We start from the raw sequence: 21,425 nt of genomic DNA on the forward strand, positions 1-21,425 counted from the left end.
TAGAATAAGGTGCTTAAATGTGAGTGCACTCCTAGCAAATGGATGCAGAATCCAGCTTGAAGGGGTTCCAGGTTAGCCAAATTTGGAACAATTTGTGTATCAAAAGAAGTAAATAACAAAAAAGGACTAAAATGGATTATAACATTAGTTTCAAAATCCTTGAGCCCATAGTGATTAAGAAAAAAAAAAAAAGAGAGAGAGAAGAAAGTGAAAAGAAAGCTCTGCTTTACAGAAAAATGTCAGCTAATAATGTAGAAGAATTTCTACTCAACTGAGTACTTCAGGCAAGGGTGATCAACAGATGCTAAACCACTGGGTGAGTGACTGTCAGTAAACAGGATATTCATGTTGAGCTGAAGTATCACCCCAAATACTAACAACAGAGGAGGAAATGAACCCTTATGGTAGAGAGATCAGCTGTAGCATCACTAAGAGGAGGTGATAATAATCTTACAGATACAATCTGCCATCACATGCTTTCTGATGTAGAGACCTGTGATCTATTCCTGCCAAAAACATTTAACTTGAACCTAATCAAGCCTCTACACCTAACTTCTGGTTTCCAGGAAATACGAGGAATACAGAGAAATGTTCAACGCTGTCATGAGGAAACAAGCAAACCAATCAGAATGGGGCATCCTATAACCCACTGCCTGGACTCTTCAAAATGGAACTTCAACATGGAACAAAATATAGGTGGAAAGATTTGTAAATTCCAAGAGACAGAATCAAATGTAACACAAGACACCTGATTCCATCCTGGTATACAAAACCTAGTAGGTATCAAAACCCAGTAGGTAGCAAAATACCAACTCTATAAAAGACATTTGGGGACTAATTGGGGAAATGTGAATATGGATTGAATATGAGATGATGGATGGAAACAGTATTAATTGTTGAGGTGGGATAATGGTATCGTGGTTGGAAACACAATGTATTCCTGAGGAGACACGTGCTGAGGTCTTCAGGGGTGAAGGGTCAGGATGCCTGCTACTTATATTCAAATGGTTCAGTAATAGGTAAAGATAAAGCAAATGTGGCAAAAGTATTAACAAATGTTGAATCTAGGTGGAGATACACAGGTATTCATGTTAACATTCTTTCAGCCAGATGCTGTGGCTCATGTCTATAATCCCAGCACTTTGGGAGGCTAAGCCTGAGCCCAGGAGTTCAAGACCAGCCTGGGCAAAATAGCGAGATCCCACCTCTAAAAAATTTTTTTCTTTCAATTTTCTCTTTGTCTAAAAATTATCAAAATAAGTTGAGAAAACAAAAACAAAATTTTAAAAATAATGAAAACTGGAAGTTTGCTCATGCTAAGCAAGTCCTGACTTCCCAGTTTACCAAAATTAAAAAGGGGTTAAAAAGTGATTGATTTAGCTGGGTGTGGCAGCAGGTACCTGTAATCCCAGCTGCTCAGGAGGCTGAAGCAGGAGAATCGCTTGAACCCGGGAGGTGGAGGTTGCAGTAAGCTGAGATCATGCCACTACACTCCAGCCTGGGTGACAGTAAGACTCTGTCTCAAAAAAAAAAAAAAAAAAAAACCAAACAAACAAAAAAAAAAAAAACAAGTGATTGGAAGAATAGGGGAAAAAAATAGATAATTGCCCACATTTGCCCCTTTAATCAGCTGAACATGAGATGACATGGAAAGTTCACACAGAAGCTCTTGGTGAAAGGAATGCCATTCTCCAGCTACACGGGCACCAGCCCCCAAACCTCGAATTTCAAGGTTCTACTCCTGAAGATGCAATGGGCTGGTTCTGTAGTTTTCAAAGGGCCACAGCCTATTACTCACGGGGTTCTCCTTACAGTCTTCGCTCAGCATCTCGGGAGCGATCCAGCCTTCTGTGCCAGGCACCCCAGATCGGCGGCTGAAACTGTGTCTGCCCACTGCCAGCTTCTTGCAGAGGCCAAAGTCGGAGATCATGGCCTTGATCTTGCCGTGTGCATTGGGCATGGATATGAGAATGTTGTGCGGCTTTAGGTCTCGGTGAACTAACAGAGAACTTCAGATTAGTCCAATGCTTACCAGGAGCAACCCCAGGTCTCCTCCTCCAATGGGGAGTGTGTCCTCGTCAGACTCCCAATATGCCTGCTGCCACCTTCAAAGGTTCTGATTTTCAACTATGACGGATTCCTCCTCAAATTCTTACACCACTCATCTTTGCTACTGGTGATGTAGCCAAGGGCCTGAACAGAAGCAAGGCCCACCCGAGCTACTGGTTAGCCCCACCTGGGCCACTCATTACCCCCACCCGGGCCGCTGGCCTGGTAAAGCGCAGCCTCTCACCGATGTTGAGGGAGTGGAGGTGGGCCAGGCCCGAGGTGGTCTGCTGCAGCAAGGTGATGGGCTCCAGGCCGAGATGCGCAAAGTCCTTCTGCTCCACATACTGCAAAAGACATGACAGCAAGGTCATGGCACACAGTCCTCAGGACTTGGCCCCTCGGCTCATTTTCTCATTTTAAGAAAGAAATGGGAAGTTTTACTGACAACATTCTGTCTAAATCCGTATTTCCCACAAGGAGCAAACCTCCAAATCTACTAATTTACAATGAGAAAAATAAGAAGGCAAGAAACTCAAGTTCACTGCCTCATATAAGTAAACCTACAAAGGAATCCAAATGATACTGATATGGTTTCAAGGTGAGCCTGGAAAATGAGCAAAAGGAGTTTGCTGGATGATCTTAAAGCCTGGAGTTACCAACTGGCATCCTCCAAGCCCACACCAGCTATGACTGAAGATGGGAAGAACAACTGTCCAGGTTTCCTGGAGGCAAAGAGGGAGAGACATGCCAACTGCAAGCAGACTGCCCAGGCATGCTGGGGGGACCACCCTGTTACAACTAGAGGGATAAAAATGCTCCACATTTTGACTGTGTATGTGGTTAAATGGGTATAGACATTTGTCAAAATTCATCAAGCTGTACATTTAAAATGAGTAAAATTCACTGTAACTTTTTTTTTTTTTAATTTGATGGGGTCTCACTCTGTTGTCCAGGCTGGAGTGCAGTGGCACAATCACTGCTTACTGCAGCCTCGATCTCCCAGGCTCAAGCAATCTTCCCACCTCAGCCTCCCAAGTAGCTGGGGCTACAGGAGCACATCGCTAGGCCTGGCTAATTTTTGGTTTCTTTGTAGAGATGGGGTTTCACCATGTTGTCCAGGCTGGTCTCAAACTCCTGAGCTCATGTGATCTGCTCACCTTGATCTCCCAAAGTGCTATGACTTTAATAAAGTTAACAAAATAAAAAAAATAAATCCACCTCTTGCAGGGTGGCTGCACACAGCTCGATGGCAATGTACTGGAATTGCCGGTCCTTCTCCGTGCAGAAGTAGCGGATCACATTCGGGTGCTCATCCGATTCTCGCAACAGCTGGACCTCACGGTCTGCGAAGCTAAAACACTCGGGAAGGATCCTCTTCACGGCCACGTCGCGGTTGTCAAACATGCCCCTGCGGGATGAGGAGCGGGAGTTGTGTCTGGTAAGCACAAGTCAGGCTGTGTAAACGAGGTGAGAACCTAGGTCCATAGCATTCACCTACTGCCTCCCAGCCTAGAGGGCCCCAACTGACTGCCTGGTGGCCCCGGAATCATCGCTTGTCTCAGTGTGCAAGCTCCCTGGAGGCGGGACTCTACGCGCCTAGGTCACTGCTTTGACCCTGCTGTGCTCTGAGCCTGGCACCAGGCTCGCAACCTGACAGGCACTTAAGACACCAGGTGGTGAGGGCAGGGGGGCTGGCTAATCCACTCACCGGTACACAATTGTGCCCTCAGCTCCGTGGCCCAGGACATCCTTGGGACAGAAGGAAATTTTCCCAACTATCACCATGCTGGTTTCCTCATCTGGGACAAAATAGGAAAAAGAGACATTGTTTCAAACAGGTATCACCTAAAGAACCTTGAGGTTAACAGTGACAAGCTTCCTGACCTCAGATGAAAAGATGGGATTTAAGAGGCACTGCACCCCAGACTGCTGCTCAGCAAGAGCCTGCCGGGCCCGCTCCCCATGTACACCCAGGGCTGCTTCTTCCCCCGCCCCTGCATTCTGTTTCTGCCTTTACGTTATTGTGCGACTGCATATCTTAAAACCTTCTGGAAGGCAGGGATTCTCCATAGCGTTTCATACACTTATACATATTCATTGTGATATAGTTAGAATGGTTTAATAGTTAACAACCACCACAAAGGCCACTGTAAAGATCTGCACTGAAACATTCAGGTGGTGGCAGTGGACACGTAAAACGAGGAGACTGCCTGGGACAGGGGACTCTGAGTTCCCTGCACCAGCTCTGTGTCAATTCCCTCAGAATTGGGGCTCTGACAACTGGCTTGAGCCAAATTCCACAGAAGAAAGCAGATCAACCGTGACACTTTCACACTTGGCCACCCGCTGGCCCTGGGAACTCTCTTCAGCCCAATGGGCAGCTCATCCCCTAGTCAGCCACAACACCCAGCCCTTGTGGAGAAAGACAGGAGGATGGCCAGGGTGGTCCCCAGAAGGCCCTCTGAGGGGGAGATGCCAAGGGATGGGGCAGAAGCCTTCCCACAGAGACCCCCAGAGTGGAAGTTAGAGGAGAACACAGTGAACCCCTGAGAATGGCACTTTACAATCTTACGGAGACTCGTTGGACTTCTCAGGAGGTGCTCAAATAAAACATAAAATAGCACCAAGATGGCAACTGGCTTTACCTCCATCGTCTTGTTCCAGGGAGGGGCTGCTGCCAGCCTTGGAGGCAGAGCTGCCGGAGCAGAGCGAGTGGTTGGAGGCCCTGGGGGACGTGCTGGGGCTGCTGGTGCCCGAGCTCTCTGAGTATGGGCCGGACGTGTCCAGGAGCTCGCCGTCCTGAGCCGTGTCTCCAGGTGGGTGAAAGGGCAGCTGCTGCTGCTGCTGCTGCTGCTGCAGGAGCTGGATCTTCTCCAGTTCCTTCTGGAACTGCTGGTGCTGGAGCTGCTGCTGCTGATGCATGCTCTGGGAAGAGAAACCCACATCCAGACAAGGGCAGCTGTTCCCACAGGGAAACAAGTAGCTGGGAAGGGACAGGTCCCAGTGGCGGAGGGAGCATGTGTACTTTATGTGACCCCACAGGGCACAAAGAGACCAGTGAGAAGGCACCTGGAGGCAGAACTGCTTTGATGACTGGAGGTCTTTCCGCCGACTAGTTAGATCCTTGCTCGTAGAGCCCACTCCCCAACCCTAGGAGGGGCTGGATGGCCACCAGGGGAGGGACTGTGCCCTAGGTTGAGGGCTGTGCCAGTTTCATTCAGTTCTAAAATTCTGTGATTTTCATGGAAGTCTGAGAGTTGTTGCAAAGGTGAAACCAAACAGGAAGCACAGGTAGCATTGGCTGAGCCAGTGGTGGGTGAGAGCAAGCCCCAGGTTCGCCACCCACCACGTCTGTGTGTTGGCTAGAGGCTAGCGCACAGACGCTCAGTAGTCCAGAGGGCAGGTGAGGAAGCTCTAGTATTCTAGGTATGCAGAGTACATCTGCACACCCACAGCCAGGAGATGGCAGTGGGGCTGACACATGGTGAGCCTGGCTGAGGTCCTGCTTCCCCCTTTCATCCCACTGCCTTCCCCGAGGCCACATGCCTCTCAAATACTCTGAAGGATTCATTCTGTCATTATCTGAAGTAGCAGCAATCTGTGATCATCCCTACCCATGTGCAGGAGGTGGACTGAAGGGACTTCTGTGAGCCACCAACCCACCAGGGAGTCGTCTCTTCTTCCCTCCACCACGGGGTGGAGTCCTGGAAATGCCGTCTACTAGCTGGGTACCCGTGGGGAAAGTTACTTAGCTTCTCAGGGTCTACTTGCTTCTTTTGTGGACAAGGGATCAATAATAATGACCTCACAGGACTGAGTGAGGTGAAAAGTGAAACCATCAGGTGCAGACGTGCCAGTGGGGAGTGCCGTAAAGAGTCTGTCATTCCCATTCCTGGGCGGGTCATTAGCTTCCTGAGCTCTCAGGTAACAGCATCTCGATGCTCTGAGCAACCTGCTGAAGGACCACCCGCCTCACATATTTCACCCCACCCACGACCTGCTCTGCTACAGAACTTGCTCATTTCCAACTAGGAAGTAAAGGGATGGCTACACTGCCTTTTTCACACAAGCTCATCTCATAGGCAGCTTCTTTTTTCTTTTTTTGGTTCTTCTCCCCAGCAGAAGTTCTAATGGCAGTTTTTAAGGGAGCAAAGGTCTTCATCTATTATCCTTATTCTTTAAAAATACAGATAACTATTCAAAATCATCTTTGAGCAAGGCTTATAAATCAGCTCTTAGTTGAAAAACACTAAGATTTAGGAACAAAATTGTCCTTTTCTGGGAGGCTAGTGTCTCTTTAATTATGTTTTTGAAGATAAACAAACACTGACTTTTTTTTTTTTGAGATGGAGTCTTGCTCTGTCGCCCTGGCTGGAGTGCAGTGGAGCGACCTCGGCTCACTATAAGCTCCGCCTCACGGGTTCACGCCATTCTCCTGCCTCAGCCTCCCGAGTAGCTGGGACTACAGGTGCCTACCACCACGCCGGGCTAATTTTTCGTATTTTTAGTAGAGACAGGGTTTTGCCGTGTTAGCCAGGATGGTCTCGACCTCCTGACCTCGTGATCCACCTGCCTCGGCCTCCCAAAGTGCTGGGATTACAGGCGTGAGCCACCGAGCCCGCCCGGCCAACAAACACTGACTTTTAAATGGGGAAAGAAATGTGCTGGCTGTTTTTGTCTGGATCTCACTGACATGAAGCGACAGGCAGAGAAGCCCCAGAAATAGGTGGATGGCAAAGGGGAAGTGTGGAGCTTTACCAGGGGATAGGTGATGATGAAGGCCACCCAGCCAATCAGCAGGAAGGTGCTCAGGATGATGGTAGCCATGTCCTTGAGCATGGAGTCCACGGGGGCCTCGGGCCGGGCAGGGGCGTGGGCGGGCTTCTCCTCCACATCCCGAGACACGGTGGTAGGTGCGTTTTCTGAAGTCTGGTCAACCAGGTTGATAACCTTGCGTGGGAGAGAGTTGCGACATCACTGCAAAATTTCTAGCCAGATACAGATGAGGCCAGCAATCAAGAGAAGCAATCACTGTTTACAAGGATATGACTGTACTGCAGGGTGTTGTATTTGTTTTAAGCTCACCAAAGATCATGTAGCCAGATAATTGTTGCCTCTTTCAAAGCAATTGCTTTGAGAGGCCATGCATCTTTGCAGTGAGGTTATCATTATTCAAAATTAGTTTTTGAGCAATACTTTTGGCAGGTGTCTTCAGACCCTACGTATTTTTTTCAAAAATCCTCAAAAAGGCAAACACTTCCTCCTTTGATGGTAGGTTCAGTATCCAGGAAAACATTGAAGTCATCTGTAACAAAGTCTGGTGAAAAATTGGTATTTGATTTAATAACACCATTTCACGTTAAAAGGAAATCTGCACGTATACAGAGGCACATGGCTAGAAAGTAATAAAGCAGTTTTCTTGTGTTGCCTGTAAACTGTCAGTGCAATCCCAAAAATATAATTTATTCCAGTAGTCCACTATTTCTTCAAAGTTTTTAAGAAGCATCAGAAGCGTTCGTTAAAGAAAATTTAGAAGCCCAAAATTAAATCGGATATAAATGGAGCTTCCCTAGAGTTCCCCAGATCTCTAAGACTTCATGGAACATGCATTTAGAGAAATGCATTGATTCCTTTTCAAATGTCTAGTATTCTAGGTATGCCCTTATCATTTGCCCAACAAAACGAACACAGCCTCCCTGGCACATGCTGAATTTCCCACATGCTAAACTTCCCGCATGCTCACACCATTTCACCCCTCCCCCCAGATGGCTGCCTAGAATGTTCTTCTCTCCCCTTCCAGGTGCACCCCTCTTGTTCATGCCACTCCCACAGTGCCTCCCACATTTTTGGGGGTTTGTGGCCTGCAGAGTGTATAGGAGGGATGTGGGCATGTGGCCAGGGACATCTGTATGTCTCATCACCATACAGATGCACCTGAGAGTATTTTAATACATACTTTTTCAAAGACCGTTATCCAAGACTAGATGGTTAAATATAAAGATTTGACATGTGGCTACCTCTGGGTGTTAAATTAAGGGCACTGTCTTATTTTCTTCTGTATGTGTTTATTTTCCAAGTGTTCAATAATGAATATGCAGGACTTTAATAAGATTATAGGACAATGCTGTTTAAGATTGCTGTTTTAGGAATCAACGTATTTCTCCAACCTGGCTACTTCCGTAGATGATGGTAAACAGATACTGTGCCCTGGAATCTTGAAAGTCTACAATTTCCTTTGTCTCTGAATAAAATCTAAATCTCTCAAATGAGTTTGTTGTGCTTTTGGTCTCCGCATCAGTCAGCCATTCTCTTCTTCTGACCCTGCTCAGGTAGCCCAGGTGCGTCTCTGTCCCTGGGCCCCCCATGGCAGGGCTGCAGAAGCTGCCAAGCCTGAATAGCTCACTAAAGCCTCAGATGTCCCCTCTTCCCCTTCCCTGGCCATGTTGGGTTCCCTCCTGCAGAGCCACCCTTCCACCTCCTCCACCAGCTCTGTGCCCCAGAAGGCTGACCTGTATGGGCCAAAGCAATGGCCTCCCCAACCCCCTGGGGTTTCTGATTGGGTAAAGCTAACAGGGGGCACCAGCAGATGAGAGAGAGGTAGGAGAAACAGGCTGACTTCTGTGGGGCTGCTGAATTCCTCAACTGATGCTTTCAGCTCCCAGTCTGGAGTCCTTTCTACTCCCTCTCCTCTGGCTTTAGGCCAAGGTGTGCTAGGAGAGCCCCTGGAACTCTGTGCAAATAGTCCCAGACCACTCTCTGTCTGCTTCATAAAACTTCAGGTCTCATCACTTCTTCAACAATTTTTTTTTTTTTTTAGCAATAGGGTCTTGCTATGTTGCCCAGGCTGGTCTCAAACCCCTGGGCTCAAGCGATCCTCCTGCCTTGGCCTCCCAAAGCACTGGGATTACAGGTGTGAGCCACCCAACCCAGCCTTCAACAACTCTTAACTCCTCCACAGGGCTTGTTTCAGGCCCTGTAACATGGTTCCTTTTTACCCATGCGAGCCCATTTCCTACTGCTCCCTGCTTAGTAGCCTCGGGTCTGGCCAGGCCTTTCTCCCCACAGCCTGGGAGCTGGGCACAACAGCATTCTTCCCACTCCAGGCCTTTGCCCTTGCTGTTCCATTCCCTCCTGTGCCCTCTTGCTCCCTCTACCTGGCCAAATCCTACCCATTCATCCAGGTCCAGGCCTAGCTTGGTCCTGCTGCCTTTCCTGCACCTTCCTTCACAAGTTGCTTCCTATTTCTCTCCACTAGCCCTTAACCATTTATGTTTTTTGCTTTGGATTCTGGTGCATTCCTCTTCCCTCCCAGACTAGGCTGCAAGCTCAGAAGGCAATGGCAAAGTCTAATGCCTCACCCTCCCAACACTAACACCAACAACCCCCAACTGGTCGCTTCCTCACTCACTTTCTCAAAGCTCTTTTTCTCCGAATCAGCAGGAATCACATTTTCCCGATGTTTGGGTAGATTGTTGGGAAATCTCTCCAGCATCTTGGTAGATGCAGACAGTGGGGTTTCATGGTGTCCTATGACAGGAAACAAAACCTTTAGTGAGAACAGTTTCCTGAGCTGTGGTGGCACTCAACGCTAAACTTAGGCAACAGGTGCTACCCACTGAGGGGTCCACAACACAAACTCTCAGCAGGACTGCGAGTTAGAGAAAATGAGTGGCAGTTACCAGAAAATGCCATCAAAGCAGGACCTTTACTACCTGATGGCAGAATACAGTATTCCAAGTCTCCTACTGAGGAGCAAAGAAGTGTCCTTGTCATGACAGGGATCAGGACATTTGATAGGCACCAGATGCAAGGCTCGTGGGGCTGCGTGGGCCCAATCCACAGCGGAAGTATTATGAGGCTTCATTAAAAGTTCAAGGAGTTCTCCTTTCAATGCTTTTTCCTGTAACGTCACTCTTCTATGGCCGCCGAATTCCCATCTTGGTATTTAAATTGCTCAGTTGGAGTTCTAGTCCTACTATTATCTAAATGTGAGCTTCCATCGGGGAAAGTGGTACATTACTTGCGAGAAAGCAGTAGAACACACCTGCTAGATGGATGGGGCCATAGCTCGCTCCACGTTCATTTGCTCCACACAACTATCGCATGGCTACTGAGTGAGCATTCATTATGCATTTATTGAGCATCTATTGTGTGCAAATTGCTGTAAGAGATACAAAGCTGACTAGAATAGGGAACTGGGATTTGATAGGGCTTGATAATCCATTCAGCTCTAAAAATGAGTCCACATACTGCCCCAAAGAGCCAGGTCACTTTTTCAGATTAGGCTGCCAGCAGCCTGGCTGACTTTCCTTTCTGTTCTCTGGCTGTGAGCAGATCTCACTCTCAGTCATGTCTCTTTCACCTTATATTTCCATTGTTCCCCTAAACCTATCAAAGATTTCATGACATACATGCCAAGATGACAACAAATAGGAACTAGTCTAAGCTGTGTACATTGCTTGATCTGGAAAATTCCTCTTTGATTCCCCATCTTTAGGTCAGTTCTCTATCTACAACATAATATCGTTCTTTAAGGGAAACCTACTTTTGTTTTGAGCCACCACTAGTTTCTCTTGTGTACCAAGGAGCTCTGAGACATGCTTTGCTTGGGAGCAGGATTTCTCCATGTGTGGTCTGCCCACTTCAGACCTCTGAATCAGACTTGCTGGTAGGGCCCAGGAATCTGAATGTGAGTATGTGCGGGTAACTCTGAGGCTCACTAACAAGAGACCTATGGTCTAAGAAAGTGAGGTGTTCTTCCACACGCCACGCTGTGCAGCAGTGTCCTGCCCTTCCCACAACACCCACTCAGTGCTCAGGGTCCTACCTGTCTGGTAGGACACCTGCCAAGAGACTGCTATGGAAGGCATTAGCCTGAATCCCCCTAGTTCTCCTGTCAACCTTCTTGTAAACAGGCTTCTCCTGGAGCTGGGCCTTCATTCATATCACGCTGCACACGCTGGACCAACCACTGTACAACCTTACTCATGAGACCGCTAAACATTTTGTACAAATATTACCTGGTCTTCTTGATGTATTCATCTATCATTATCTCTTAGGTCCAGACTCCAGAGCAAAAAGCAGATGGCTAGGCCCTGCCCCAGACCTACTGAATCAGGCTCTCCCGGGCTTATAGATGCCTAGTTAACTAAGCTCTGATGCCGAAAGCACCCAAGGTCAGGGCCATGGCTCTGGGGCAACCCACAGACCATGCCTCTCAAGCTAATTGGATCCTTGTATTTTCAAGACTAATGACAACCTGGAATATCTTTAATGTTTTCCACAAAGAGAAAATGAAAGGACACATTTGGACATAGAAGGGCATATCCTTTTACTTGTAGCCCTCGTCAACAGGAGACACCGCCGTAGTCTCAGTGACATATTTTAAGATGACGAGCTTTGGAGCTCCTCAAAAGAGGCTTTCGAATTGTGGGATCCTTACACTTAACAGACTCCTTATACTTTGCTGTTTTCGTAGTTTCCTTACTTGGACAACCTTTCCATCTTAAAGGGATCTCATTTTACAAGTTAACCATGAGGACTCCCTGCCCCCATATTTTCTGTATTTTCATATATACACATTTCCTTAATTCCACTTCTTAATCACTGGTGGGCAGTCTGTGAGCCCCTTAACTGGCACATAATGCTGAGCAGCCTTGTAATTGCAATGACCTCTGCTCATTAGCTATTTTTTTCTCACCATGGGCCTATTCATATGTGCTCCTCCAACTACTTCTGTTAATAAAAACGTATTATTATTTTGTCATCTCCTTTACTCGTTATGTGGTAAAAATAAAATAAAAATGGCTACAAGGAATCAGGATGAAAAAAGAAATGGACCTTGACAATCTATAAAGAAAACGATCAGGGCTCAAGGATACCTGGTTTCCCCCCGTAATACCTGGTCACACACATCCCCACCTACACCGCACTGCCTGGCAGATCCTGCTGTTTCCTAGTCCCCACATGCTCCCAGCTGCCCCACATCTCTTTTCCAGAGCCCCAGCCCTGACCTCTTTCTCCCCTAGTACCTGTCACCAGCAAGCACGACAGGAAGAGAACAGAGCGAAGAAACTGCATCGGCCCCTGGGTGCTCCAGCACCCGACTGACCTCCTGCCCTGCTCTGCCCCTACTGGGCTGGGAGGTGGCAGAACAGTGGGGGGTGGGGCACAGGAAGGGCAGATGGGGTTCAAGAAAATTCCCTCCTGCTCTAATGACTTGGCACACTCGCCAGGAACACAGCTCTTCCCACCTCCGCCTTCGTTTGTCACACTCACTGCCTTTGGGTGTCATCTCAACTTCTTATCTCTCTTGGGACAGGGCCTCTATTCAACCCCTGGCCATTAGTGATTGCAGCAAAAACGAGAGACAGAGGAAAAAGGGACCTTCCCACACACCTGGGACGATACTGCCCTAGAACCACGACCAGCCCCTGACTCTGCTGCTCTCAACCCATCCTGGGATTTAATCCCTCCTGGGTCTTCAGCCCTCACCTCTCCAACCCCTCACCCTCACGCCCACACGGACTTCAAGTTAATTCTTCCATAGAAACAGTCTCAGTTTTCTTAACCATAAAATGGAAATGACGAGGGTACCTACCTCACACAGGGTCGCTGTGAGGAATGAGGAAATGCATTCTAAAGGGCTTAATGTCGGATAATCACACAAGGTTTACATAATTTAGTACCTGAGTTTTGGAACATTAAACAGTTTTCAAAAACTGACTCAGAAACACAGATACCTTGTTGATTTTCCTTGGGGGTAAAAATGTCCCAAGGTCTCAGGGGCCAGCCAGGAAAGGCTCTGAGCACAAGCCCTTCGGAGCTGAGTACGGTGTAACTACCAGGGCCGGCGGTCGCCCACCAGGAGGCAGCACACTGTCACCTCAGGCTACTGTGGGAGACCCGCTCTTACCTATCAGAAGCCAGTAATTCCTCAAGTAGTTGAGCTTGCTCTTGCTTTTGAGTCCGGGGTCAAACTTGAGGTCCGTGCTGGGCGTGATCACACACTCCCCCTTGTCCCCAATGGTGACGCCATCAGTCTGGGGCCCTTCCAGCAAAGGAAGTGTGCTGCCGCGGGGCTGTGGAGAGGGTGCAGTGAGGGTCGGGAGCCCTGGAGGGAGAGCAGGTCCCACCGGCACACCGTCCCAGCCACTGTCCTGAAAGGTGAGTGATTTCTAGTGCAGGGCTAGTCTAGGACAGAGCAAGACACAAAGGTCCAACGTCTGGGCAAAGAAGCTCCTCCCTCAGGATGTGACAAGCAGCACTGATGTCTTTATGGACGTCTTTTTAGATTCTTATGTCTGGGTACCAGGGAACAAGAAGTGTGTGTATAGAACTCCAAGAAGCTATTATGAGAAGCAGACATAAGTGAAGGAGAACGAATGGATATCTCTGTTAGTCACAATTGATGCAACCAACAGGGCGGAATGAAGTCCAGCCACATGCCCGGTGCTGGCTCAGGTGCTGCTGGAACTACGACAGAGGCAGGCGCTGTCTACTCACAGGAGCAGCCGCCCAAATCACTGGGAAGACAAGAGAGCCAACCACACAGCCCAAGCATTGTAGGGATCAGGACAAACAGCTAGGATTATGATGCCTTGGACTTTCGGAGACAGAATGCTTGAGGCAGGCTGGTGAGGCCCAGGGAGGCTCGGCGAGATGGCAAAAGCATGCAAAGGGTTTGAGGAGGGAAAAGGAAGAAGAAAGGGCATTTGAAGTGTGAGGTGAGGAGAAGCCTGAACAAAGGCCCTGGGGAAAGATGAACAGGGAGCTTGTAGAAGTCAGGGAGAAGGTGCACATGGTTGGGCCACACAACGCACACAGAGAAACTAACAGGGTGGCGGAAGGGCATTGTGGGACTGGATTAAGGAGGGCCATGAACACCAGCCTGGGGAGTTTAGATTTGACCACAAAAGCAAAAGGGAATAATCAGGGATTCCTTGGCTTTAAGAGGCTGTTTTGTCATGTATCTTTCTTTCAAAGTAGAACGTGGCATGTGCAGAAACTGTTTTTGAGAATTTAAGATTTGTGTTTTTCATTCTTAACCTGCAGGATGCTTGTGCATAGCAAAGTCACTCTTTGCTAAAATGGAACAGAAGTGGTTAGGCAGCTGTGAGCCCTCCATAGTGGACTTACCACGACAGCAACCCCCTCGTGTACCATTGAGGGAGAGGCATAGAGGCTGGTAGAGTATTTCCCAACATACAGAGTGGGCCTAGGAGAAAAACAGATATATGCATTCCAGAGTCATTTAATTTCCAGATCCCACAGAAGGGAGGAATCATAATCCCAAATACCACCCACAGGGATGATCACATTAACCCCCCAGACATGGAGGAAAGCAGTAGGGGTGTGAAGGTAGGGACACTGCCCTGGGAACAGGGCCACAGGACTTCAGTCTCAGCTGTCACTCACTGCAGAAACATGGACAAGCCACCTAACGTCAAGCCTCAGCAAAACCGCAGGGCTGGACTAGACGATGCCCACGATGCCTGCAGAAAGGACTACGTCCAGTGGCCATCCAGGAGACTGAGTGCTTACCACCACCGCCGAGGCCCCTCAGATGACCCTCTACAACACATTTTCACTCCAGCGACCACCCGAACTACCCCCATTCTGCCTTGTGCTTTCTAAGGATCCTGGAGGTTCTACAGAACTTCTGAGAAATGGTCAGCTGCTCCACTCTGGATGCTGAGAGCAAAAGGGATGCATAAGAAATTCCAGACTTGGTGAGACTTCTGGTTCCCCAACTGTGTAGTCTGTCCCCATGTGGGACATCAGGGAGATGGAAAATGGTGAGAGCTACACCCCTGGGCCCTTCTGCTTACTGTCAAGAACCCACCTGGGATCGGTCATCCACTACATTATCTAAACCTCTCTCAACGAATACCTTACATTTGAATGGTGTTTTACAATCTAAACACTTTTCGGCATATTACCTTATATGATCTTCCACACAACTCTATATATAAGGTAGGAAACTGAGGCTTGGGGAGTTTAAGTGACTCAGTGATAGGCTATTAAGAGGGGGATGGAGAACAGAAGCCTGCTGAGTCTTGGACACACACACACTGTAACTATTTTTTCTGATTTTTAAAATGAATATAACCTAAAAATTTAGAAAATATAGAAAGTTAAAAAAATAAATCTCTTGCATCCCTAACACCTAAGATAGATCCAAACTATACTTACACTGGCAGTCTCTTTCCTATCCCCACCTTTATTTGTGTGTGTGTGGTGGCAGGAGGGGGGTCTTGCCATGTTGCCCAGGTTGGCCTCAAACTCCTGTGCTCAAACAATCCTCCCACCCCAGCCTCTCGAGTAGCTGGAATTACAGGTGTATGCCATGGTGCCCGGCACCTCCCACCCATGATTTTTATGTAATATTTAAGAACTCTGAAGCGTCAATGGGTGCCTCTCAGCTCTTGTATTCTGAGGTTTCCAAATGAAGCGGTCTTGGCTCTAAATATTCCTCATGGCTTCAGAGACTGCCCTGTCTTTGGCCTCCCGTGCAAGGCCTGCTACACTGCAACAGCACCAGAACACAAAGGCCACGGCCGCCCTCTCCTTCCCCGAGCTCCCAACTCACGTCAGCTTGCTCTTGGCCTCTGTCTCCTTGGGGAACGGGTACTTCCATTTGGTGATGCGCCCCACCTCCCCAGACATGAAGGTCAGATAGCGCAGGGTCTCCACAGCAACATTGATGTGCATCACCTTCCTCAGACCCTCCCGCTGCCAGACATAAAAGGCCACCACAGGGGAGGCGTAGTTTTGGATCCACAGGACGTCCCCAGATTCACTGTCCACAGTCACCACCAGCCCATCACCATTGGACACAAAGTGGGACATCTCTGTACAGATCAAATAAACAAAGCATGCTGAGTCTCACCCCATCCTGCAACCACATCCTCTACTCTTGTGGCAGGCTGTGGTCACTCAGTTAGAGGAAACAAGACTTCTGGAATATTCTCAGATCTCCTCTGAGCAATGTCACTTGTTTCCAATGAACTCGCTTAGTCTCTATATTAAGACGCTGAGAGCTGGCTGGCTTATAAACACAAGACAAGATCACTCTCCCAAAGGCAATTTATTTGGTGATGTTCTTTACCACTCTATTCAATATGTGAGAGTAAATACTGAGGAGAAAGGAGCCAATGGAGATGCCTATTAATCTGGCATTTCATAGCAGTCACTTGAAACCCATCGCTCAAACTGAAAGTCAGGGACAGCTGTGGTGGCTCATGTCTATAAGCCCAAGAATTTGGGAGGCTGAGGTGGGAAGATCACTTGAGTCCAGGAGTTCAAGACCAGCCTGGGCAACATTGTGAGACCCCCGTCTCTACAAAAAAAAAAAAAAAAACTAGTCAGGGAGGTGGGGGAGTGGCGGTATGTGCCTGTGGTCCCAGCTACTCAGTAGGCTGAGGTGGGAAGATCGCTTGAGCCCAGGAGTTTGAGGCTGCAGTGAGCCACGATTGCACTCCTGGCACACATCCTGGGCAACAGAGGGAGAACTTGCCTCAAAAAAACCCCCAAAAAACAAAAAAACACCCTGAAAGTCAGACCTGAACCACTGACACTGTCCCATCAGATTCACAAAGGAGTCCTCAGAGAAAAATGAAAATATTCTAGGTCCTTGACCAGAAAAGGCAGAGTCCAACTTTCATACCAATGTTAAGGTGGCAAATTGGTTTTTAGTTTTCGTTTGAGTTGGGTGAATGTTAACTGCAGAAATAACTAGGGATGAGTCACATTTGTAGAGTGGCCTTCTTGACAGGGTTGTTAATGTCCTACGCTGATTTTACTTCTACTTTCCATGGGCTTGCAGTAAATTCCTTCTGTGACATAGAAAGACTCAACGAGGGATGTCCTCCTTCCTCTCTGGCTAAGCTTGTCACCATTTTATTTCGGTTTCCCTTCAGACTTCACCAAGGCCCCTGCACATTGACTGTGGGAAGTATTTACGATAAGCCCATGAAAAGTCCATGGAAAGAAAGAACCTGGTGACAAAGAGTATCTTAAAAGAAAATCCTACTTTCTGGAGCAACTGTTTCCACATAGGTCAAAAGTACTGGCCCAAGCTTGTGAAGTCCAGCAGAGAGCACTTACTGTAGTTCACGTCGTCCTCGGGCAGCGAGGCTGCATAGTCAAAGTAAGTGGCATTCCACCGGAGCTCTCGGGTTTTGGTGTCATACATGGTGATGGTGTATTCTAAAGAACACAGATCAGCCAGCCCATTACCACGGAGGGGCCATAGTATCTACTGAGGTGTGGTCCTTATCTAATTACAACAAACAAATCCTCCCTAAACTGTAGGCCAAAAAGTCCAGACTATCCATGTCAATAGAGAAAGGCAATGTGAGCAGAACTGAAGGCCCAGACACATGAGTGAACCTGGCCGACAGCATGTGGAAGCAGAGACGAGCCACCCCTGCTATGCTCTTGGACTCATGGCTCACAGAAGTGTAAGCAATAGAATGTTGTTGTTAGCCATTAAGCTTTGGGGTGCCTTATTACATAGCAATGGATTGCTGACAATTAAAAATTGGCACCTTGAAGCAGGATGGCACCATAACAAACACCTAAAACATATGGCATTGACTTTAGGACCAGCTGGCAGGTGGAGGCTGGGAGGCTGACAAAAAGGTTGGTGGAGACTTGCTAGTGCAGAGGGGGCACTGCTATTCAAAGTGGAAAAGGGGTGACCCAACTTGTGGAGGGTGTCATGATGAGTATGACTATTGCTTGCAGTAACTCGGAAGACAGAAAAAGTACCTAATCAACTCAGGGATCCAACTAAGGAGATTTCCAGACAGAAGGCAGAAAATGTTGAATCGTTTCTCTTAGCTGTCTATGATATATTGTGAGACAAATGAGCTGAGGAAGAAATCAGTCAGCAGAATACAGAGGAACTATAAAGAGTCCAGGACTGAATACCGCTGGAAAAGATTCTCAATATAAAAAATAACTTTAGGGAAAAGATCAAATCCAGGGTACTGCCAGCAACAAAAAATGGGCTCAGGGTAAAGATCAATCAAATCAAAGTTGAAGCTGTAAGATCCTTCTTTGAGACCTCCGAAAGATTTTAAGGTGGCCCCTCACAGACCCTCTGCATCAAGGGAGTTCTAAAAACCATGTGTTGTCCCATTGCACTCACATTCCAAAATCTAGAGACTTGTGGGTATGGCTTTTATCTAATGGGATAAACTATAATTTGACACATGGGAAGCCCACATAGTTTTTAAAGGAGTGGTATCAGCATAGACTAAAAGGATCAGAGACAGTCAAATTGAAAAAAAAAGGCTTCTAGATCCCCAAATTTCAATGGACAAGGAACGGATTGAGAAAGATACAAAACTGGCCATTTGTTATGGAAAAGAAAGGACTTCTCAGAGGGCAGAACCAAGAGCCACTGAGAGCACTATATTAGGGAACCAATCCCAGAGGGCAAAACTGGGCCCTAATGAAGGAATATTCCCTACCCCTGGAGGAGGGGAACCCGAAAACATGTGCCTGGCTGGGTTTCAGAATTACTAAGACCCAATGTGTGATATGTGTCTCTCTTTCCTGCCCTTTTTTGAGTGAACATGTTTACTGCAGCTATCCTGTCTCTGTCTCACCACTGTATGTTGGGTAGGGGATGGGAAGGGAAGAAAGACCCTGTCTCTTTAATTCACAGGTCTCCGATCAAGAGGTGCTACACTTGAGGAGCATCATCCACCTCCAGACCTCATGCAGATAACGAGACGTGAGATTTTGGGACTGATGCTGGGATTGGACTTCGGGGGTCTTTGGAGGGAGTGGGAGGGTTGTAAACTACTGCAGCCTGAGGGAGGACTGCAGTAGAACATCTCTAAAGGTCACTACCACCAATTCTTCCCATTCTTGTAATATGCATGTTACTCTTCCCATCAAGAGGCCGAGTCTATATCTCTACCCTTGATTCTCAGCTGGCCTTGAGACTTGCTTTGACCAACAGACTGCAGTGGAAGGAAGGTTCTGGAACTTTTGAGCCCAGACCTTAGAAGGCACTGTAACACCCATTTTTACTCAAGAGGGAGTCCGCTGCCATGTCAAGAGTCCAGGCTATCTGTATGGAGAAACGTCACATGGAACTGAACTGAAGTCTCAGATACATGAGTGAGGCCAACCAAGCATGTGGAGTAAAGAGGAAGGGTCCTTGTTGAGTCCTTCCTGAATTCCCTACAGAATCATAAACAATAAAATGCTTGTTTTAAGGCACTAAGTTGGGGTGGTTTGTCATGCAGCAATAGATAATGGAGGCAATGGATTTACACACCTATGCACACACATTCCACCTCATGCACATCCCAGCTTCTTCGAACACCACAATTTCACCTGAGAATGACACAATTTTTATATCTGGATGAAGCTGGGGCCACTGTAAGAATTTACTTAATGGAAAAGGTAAACATGTAAATCCTAAGCAGTCACTACAGTTAGAAGCTGGAATACTTGATTTTTACAGTCTAAGACCTTCCACCCATTTCCAGGAGAGCCCAGCCAGCTTCTACAGGGCCCAAGATTAGTCTCACTGAGTTTTAGAAATGCAGTGCTTTCCCCAACACTTTCAGGAAGGTTCTCTTTTTTCAAATCCTTGGCTGCCTGAAAGTTTAGACCTAAATGTAGTGCTCAATTGTAATGAATTCATCCTAGGTTTTTGGTATAATTTTTTCCTTCTAAATGTTTTTTGTTTCTCCTTTTAGCTTTAAGCATCGTTCAACAATTTTAATGGCATCCCCGACATGTGTGAGGTGCTGCGCATATGATAATGAGTAAGGCAGGTCTCTGCAATAATGGGGCCCACCCATTCATACATTCAAACATTGAGCCCCTGCTACACATCAGGCAATGTGCCTGGTGTAGAGAGACAGCAGCTGAGCAAAACAAAGTCGCACCCTCAGGGAACTGATATTCTAGTGAGGGAGGCAGGAAGTAGGCACATAGAATTTATAAATATGCAGTGCCAAGTGTTAAGAAGAAAGAGGCTGAAAAGGGAGGAAACACAAAATGGTGTGGTGAAGAGGGTGCAAACCATGCCTGTAAAGGGACAATGACGAGGGGTGAGATGGCTGCCACTACAGGCCTGTTAACTGCTACGTGTGCCCCTAGAATGGGAGAGCTGGGTGTTCCTGAGCAGGGTGCGGACTGTGAGGCTGGAGAAGAGGCTTCACAGAGAAGGTGACTTTTGAGCACGGTTGTGCGAGAGAATATTTGCCAGATAGGCAAAAACAGGCATACCTGGTGGAGAGGACCACACCACTACAAGTCTTTAAAAACAGCACTGCTATTCTGGGAGCTGCAGGTAGTTCATCCTAATTGGGAAACTTTTGTTTTTGTTTTTTTGGGATGGAGTTTTACTCTTGTTGCCCAGGCTGGAGTGCAGTGGCTTGATCTTGGCTCACTGCAACCTCCACCTCCCCAGTTCAGGCGATTCTCCTGCCTCAGCCTCCTGACTAGCTGGGATTACAGGCGCATGCCACCACATCTGGCTAATTTTGTATTTTTTTAGTAGAGATGGGGTTTCGCCATGTTGGTCAGGCTGGTCTCGAACTCCTGACCTCAGGTGATCCACCTGCCTTGGCCTCCCAAAGTACTGGAATTACAGGCGTGAGCCACCACACCCGGCCGGGCAACTTTGAAATGAGAGAAATGAGGCGAGAGAGGTGGCAGCTGGGTCACAGGGGTTTTTCTGGGCTGTGGTGCAGTTTGGACTGTATCCCTTGTGCAGTAGGGGGACACTGAAGGGTCTTATAAAGGAAAATGACATAATGGGACCTGTGTTTGGAAAAAGGCAGCTCTGACCACCTTCTAGGGAAGGAGGCTGGGGAGCTTCTTCCGATCTTCTGGAAACAGGCAGGTTGTAGAAGACAAAGGTTCATTTCTTACCTGTTCGCCCAAGATACAGAAGAGAGGTTGATGGGCAGAGACTATCTGCAAAGGCCGATGACAAAGTCTGCTGCTTCTCCCCGGTCAGGAGGTCAATAACATACCAGATGTCCTGCTTTTTACCTGAAAGGACACAAAAACACACTGCCGTTTACACTATATGGAAAAAAGTATCGCTGCCAAACTAGCAGCCAAGATGCTCTGTATTGAGAGAGATAGACCTGAAATTCTTAGGATGTCATTTCTAAGGTGATGATATAAATGGTAATGCAGAGATAATAAAAATTCTTAGGTCCATAGGTCTTATAATAATTTAATAACCTAATCATGGTATACAAATTCCTCCAAACCTAATAACATAATTATAGTTTCAAAAAGTTCCCCAAACTTTCGAGTTAGATTTTATTGCTTTGATGAGTGGCTTTAAATATGAAAAGTCTTGCCTGTGAAGGGAAATCCTTTTCCCA

At 47.4% G+C, this 21,425-nt stretch overlaps 1 protein-coding gene across 2 annotated transcripts in view; it reads right to left on the reverse strand.

The window, feature by feature from the left end:
- The window catches only part of ERN1 (endoplasmic reticulum to nucleus signaling 1), a 91,880-nt gene that overhangs the window by 11,904 nt on the left and 58,551 nt on the right, over positions 1–21,425 (reverse strand). Inside the window, exons 6-17 of one of the 2 annotated variants that reach the window (XM_055255860.2) lie at positions 20,959–21,081; positions 17,158–17,259; positions 15,641–15,902; positions 14,188–14,266; positions 12,965–13,130; positions 9,458–9,576; positions 6,808–6,999; positions 4,695–4,974; positions 3,758–3,848; positions 3,268–3,457; positions 2,294–2,393; positions 1,799–1,998 (exon numbers count right to left, since the gene is read on the reverse strand). In XM_055255860.2, coding sequence (XP_055111835.2) covers positions 1,799–1,998; positions 2,294–2,393; positions 3,268–3,457; positions 3,758–3,848; positions 4,695–4,974; positions 6,808–6,999; positions 9,458–9,576; positions 12,965–13,130; positions 14,188–14,266; positions 15,641–15,902; positions 17,158–17,259; positions 20,959–21,081 — 1,904 coding nt within the window. Of the gene's footprint in view, positions 1–1,798; positions 1,999–2,293; positions 2,394–3,267; positions 3,458–3,757; positions 3,849–4,694; positions 4,975–6,807; positions 7,000–9,457; positions 9,577–12,964; positions 13,131–14,187; positions 14,267–15,640; positions 15,903–17,157; positions 17,260–19,348; positions 19,820–20,958; positions 21,082–21,425 lie in introns of those variants that run through there. The other variant, XM_063629346.1, reaches the window with a different exon arrangement.

This window comes from Symphalangus syndactylus, chromosome 20, assembly GCF_028878055.3.
Source record: "Symphalangus syndactylus isolate Jambi chromosome 20, NHGRI_mSymSyn1-v2.1_pri, whole genome shotgun sequence".
Taxonomy (NCBI): Eukaryota; Metazoa; Chordata; class Mammalia; order Primates; family Hylobatidae; genus Symphalangus; species Symphalangus syndactylus.